The 3,325-nt window shown below is 28.5% G+C and overlaps 1 protein-coding gene across 1 annotated transcript in view; it reads right to left on the bottom strand.

Moving 5' to 3' along the window:
- LOC137657531 (microtubule-associated tumor suppressor 1 homolog) overlaps positions 1 to 2,714 on the bottom strand; it is an 8,789-nt gene extending 6,075 nt beyond the window's left edge. Inside the window, exon 1 of the mRNA XM_068391867.1 lies at positions 2,651 to 2,714. Within this exon, the coding sequence (XP_068247968.1) occupies positions 2,651 to 2,714 (64 nt within the window). The remainder of the gene's footprint in view (positions 1 to 2,650) is intronic.
- Positions 2,715 to 3,325: the final 611 nt, after the last annotated feature.

The raw sequence follows: 3,325 nt of genomic DNA on the forward strand, positions 1-3,325 counted from the left end.
TTTGAATATGTGATGGTAAAATCTATCTATCTATCTATCTATCTATCTATATATATATATATATATATATATATATATATATATATATAGATAGATAGATAGATAGATAGATAGATAGATAGATAGATAGATAGATAGATAGATATATATATATATATATATATATATATATATATATATATATATATATATATATATATATAACACAACAAAAACAACAAATGCAGTTATTCCTAGTCCACTGCAGAACAAAGGCCTCAGACATGTCAATCCATGTCTGGAGTTTGACCAGTTTTTATCACCACGCTAGCCGCTGTGGATTGGAGATGGTGGGAGATTTTTCCGATCGCTTACCGCATATACATATACAGTATATATATATATATATATATATATATATATATGTATATATATTATATATATATATATATATATATATATATATATATATATGTATATATACTGTATATATATACAATATATATATATATATAGTATATATATATATATATACAGTATATATATACATATATATATATATATATATATATATAATATAATATATATATATATATGTATATATATATACAGTATATATATACATACATACATACATATATATATATATATATATATATATATACATACATATATATATATATATATATATATATATATATATATATATATCATGATTTTGTAATTAGTAGGATTCATATATATACAAAAAATCAAATATAAATCACGAGAAAATGAACCGTACCATCGTTATTAAAAGCTAACGATCAACAAAGAAAACGTTCTCTTTCATGACATTAATTATGAGTCGATAAATAAACACCTAATATGCGTCGGAGTACCTATAAAGGACTATTTATTAGCATCTGTTGATGTGAAGCTAGGAATGTGGTTTCAGTATTAGGATCGTATAGAGTGATACGGGCTCTGACTTTTCATACCAAATATATTACTGAAATTCTGATTATTACTATTGTCATTCTAATTCATTTTATAATGTATCATGAAAAGTAATATTCGTAAATATTTTGATTGAACTTTTTGCTGATGGAATAGAATAAACAATTGGGTAAAATACACATTTAGTAAGAGTACAATGATACACATGAAATATTCCGTTTCAGAGGGCATCGGGAAATACCGTAAAAAAGGCTTATTGGAATATTCTGCAGGCAGTTAAACAAAGGTAAAAGAACTGCTGTTTATTTTTTTATTTTTTTTTTTTTTTACACATATCTGGGGAGATACTGAAAGCGCGGAGATAGCTGTATACCTTTACTGCCAAAGTAAAAACAAATATTCTTTTGTTTTATTACTATTATTAGGCGTTTGGGAGTAAAGGGAGGGACATGTTCGAATATATATATAACCTAAAATTACCCTCCTTTATGCTATTTTGATTTTCATTGTAGATGGAAACTTTGAACAATTAGGAAATACCATTTCATAATTTCTTGTTATGAATTATTTCTTGGGATATGAATTTCTTACTCTCTTCCTCAGAAATGAAAGTAACTTTTTATCTGTGTTAAGTTTGAGTAAATATAAAGACAGATATACGATTGAAAAAATCTCCACATTTTTATCAGACAGGTAACTATCAACCACTCGAGACAGGTATATAATTTGGGTAATTAATTGAACGATAGGGTATTTAATAATTCTATGAAGTTCCTTTTGTGGGTGGAAAAAAAATACATCTTCTTAAACGTATATTGGTATCTTTAAACTTAATCATTCTATTTAATTTCTTCAATTATAAATCATATTTCTATTTCATATCATGAAAATATATTTATACTTTTATTGGCGTGAAAATCTTTGCCTTCATGCATTATAACTTTTTTATTATTATTATTAACGGGAATATGAAATATTTCTAAATAGATTTCAACTGTTTACATTAGACTGAAAAATAGATAAATCATATTTCAATATATTTAGCACATTAGAAAAAGATACAAATGTATAAATTCTTTATCTAAATCATGTTGATGATATGAAGTCATGAATATTCTCGTGACCTGATTTATGTTTTTTTTTTTTTATATATGTTTAAATTAAATACCGATAGCTCTTCTGACTCTCCTACTGCATATCTATTATTATTATTATTATTATTATTATTATTATTATTATTATTATTATTATTATTATTATTATTATTATTATTATTATTATTATTATTATTATTATCAAAGCTACAACCTTAGTTGCAAAAAACAGGATGCTATATTTCAAAGGGTTTCAACATGGGAATCACCTCAGTGGGGAAAAGAAATAGAGAAATGAGGAATAAGCTATAAATCAGAAATAGTTACTCATTATGAAATATACTAAATTCATTTGAAAATGCAAAATAGAGATACGCTAATATATGTTATGAAACAAGATTTTTTTCAACCTCTTGTACAGAAAAGATTTAGGAAGATCATTTTACAATTCACATGAACTGGCTCATAAAAACATGGGCGATAAGACATAAATGATAAAAAGAAATAACAATATTAGTATGAAATATTTATTGAAAATATATAAGAGTAAAAAGCTTGAATATTGTGTCCACACACATACACACACCCTTATAAACGTACACAAACATTCATTTCAGAATTTTTAGACTAGTACTTACTCTTTATTGCTTCTCTTTCATCGGTGTGGAACGTTTCTTTTTCTACCTTTCTTGAAAGTTCCATATCCTATATTGAATCTGGTTGACAAGTAGCAAGGCCAGGACAGATACTAGCCAGGTGTTAGGTGATAAGGTCAGTTCCAGCTGCAACGGCCTTTCGGGTGATATGCACGGAAGCAGATATGTTTGCCTAGATACACTTTCCCCGCAGTGCAAAACCAATTGCTGCCCATCCAAATCCCATTTGACAAAGGCCAATGACGCCTTTTCGTTGTGCGTTGTGATTTATAGTTGTCTGGAATCTGACAACAGGATCTGTGACACAGGGCCGTCTTGCAGGTGTGAATCTTGCCTAATGTTGACGCCTGTGTCCTTTTGGGTGCCTTCATCATTGATTCCTTATCCTGAGGGTTAATGCCCCTTTTTGGTATACTGGCCATTGGAGAGGAAGGAGGGGTTTTACCTTGTTCCGTCTAAACGATATCGATGTCCCTGTATGACCACTTTTCAGCATCAAAGTGTAAGAGGACATTGGTAAAGAAGTAGGTGAAAATCTTCAAGCTCTTCTTCCTCCTCTCTGGGCTGCAATTTCTGCGCAAGGCGAATGCATTGAGGAATGCCACCTGGAATAGGTAGCTCAACAACCTTCTTGGTCCACTTGCTGGAATGCTTCAT

Source organism: Palaemon carinicauda, chromosome 18 (genome assembly GCF_036898095.1).
Source record: "Palaemon carinicauda isolate YSFRI2023 chromosome 18, ASM3689809v2, whole genome shotgun sequence".
Classification (NCBI taxonomy): domain Eukaryota; kingdom Metazoa; phylum Arthropoda; class Malacostraca; order Decapoda; family Palaemonidae; genus Palaemon; species Palaemon carinicauda.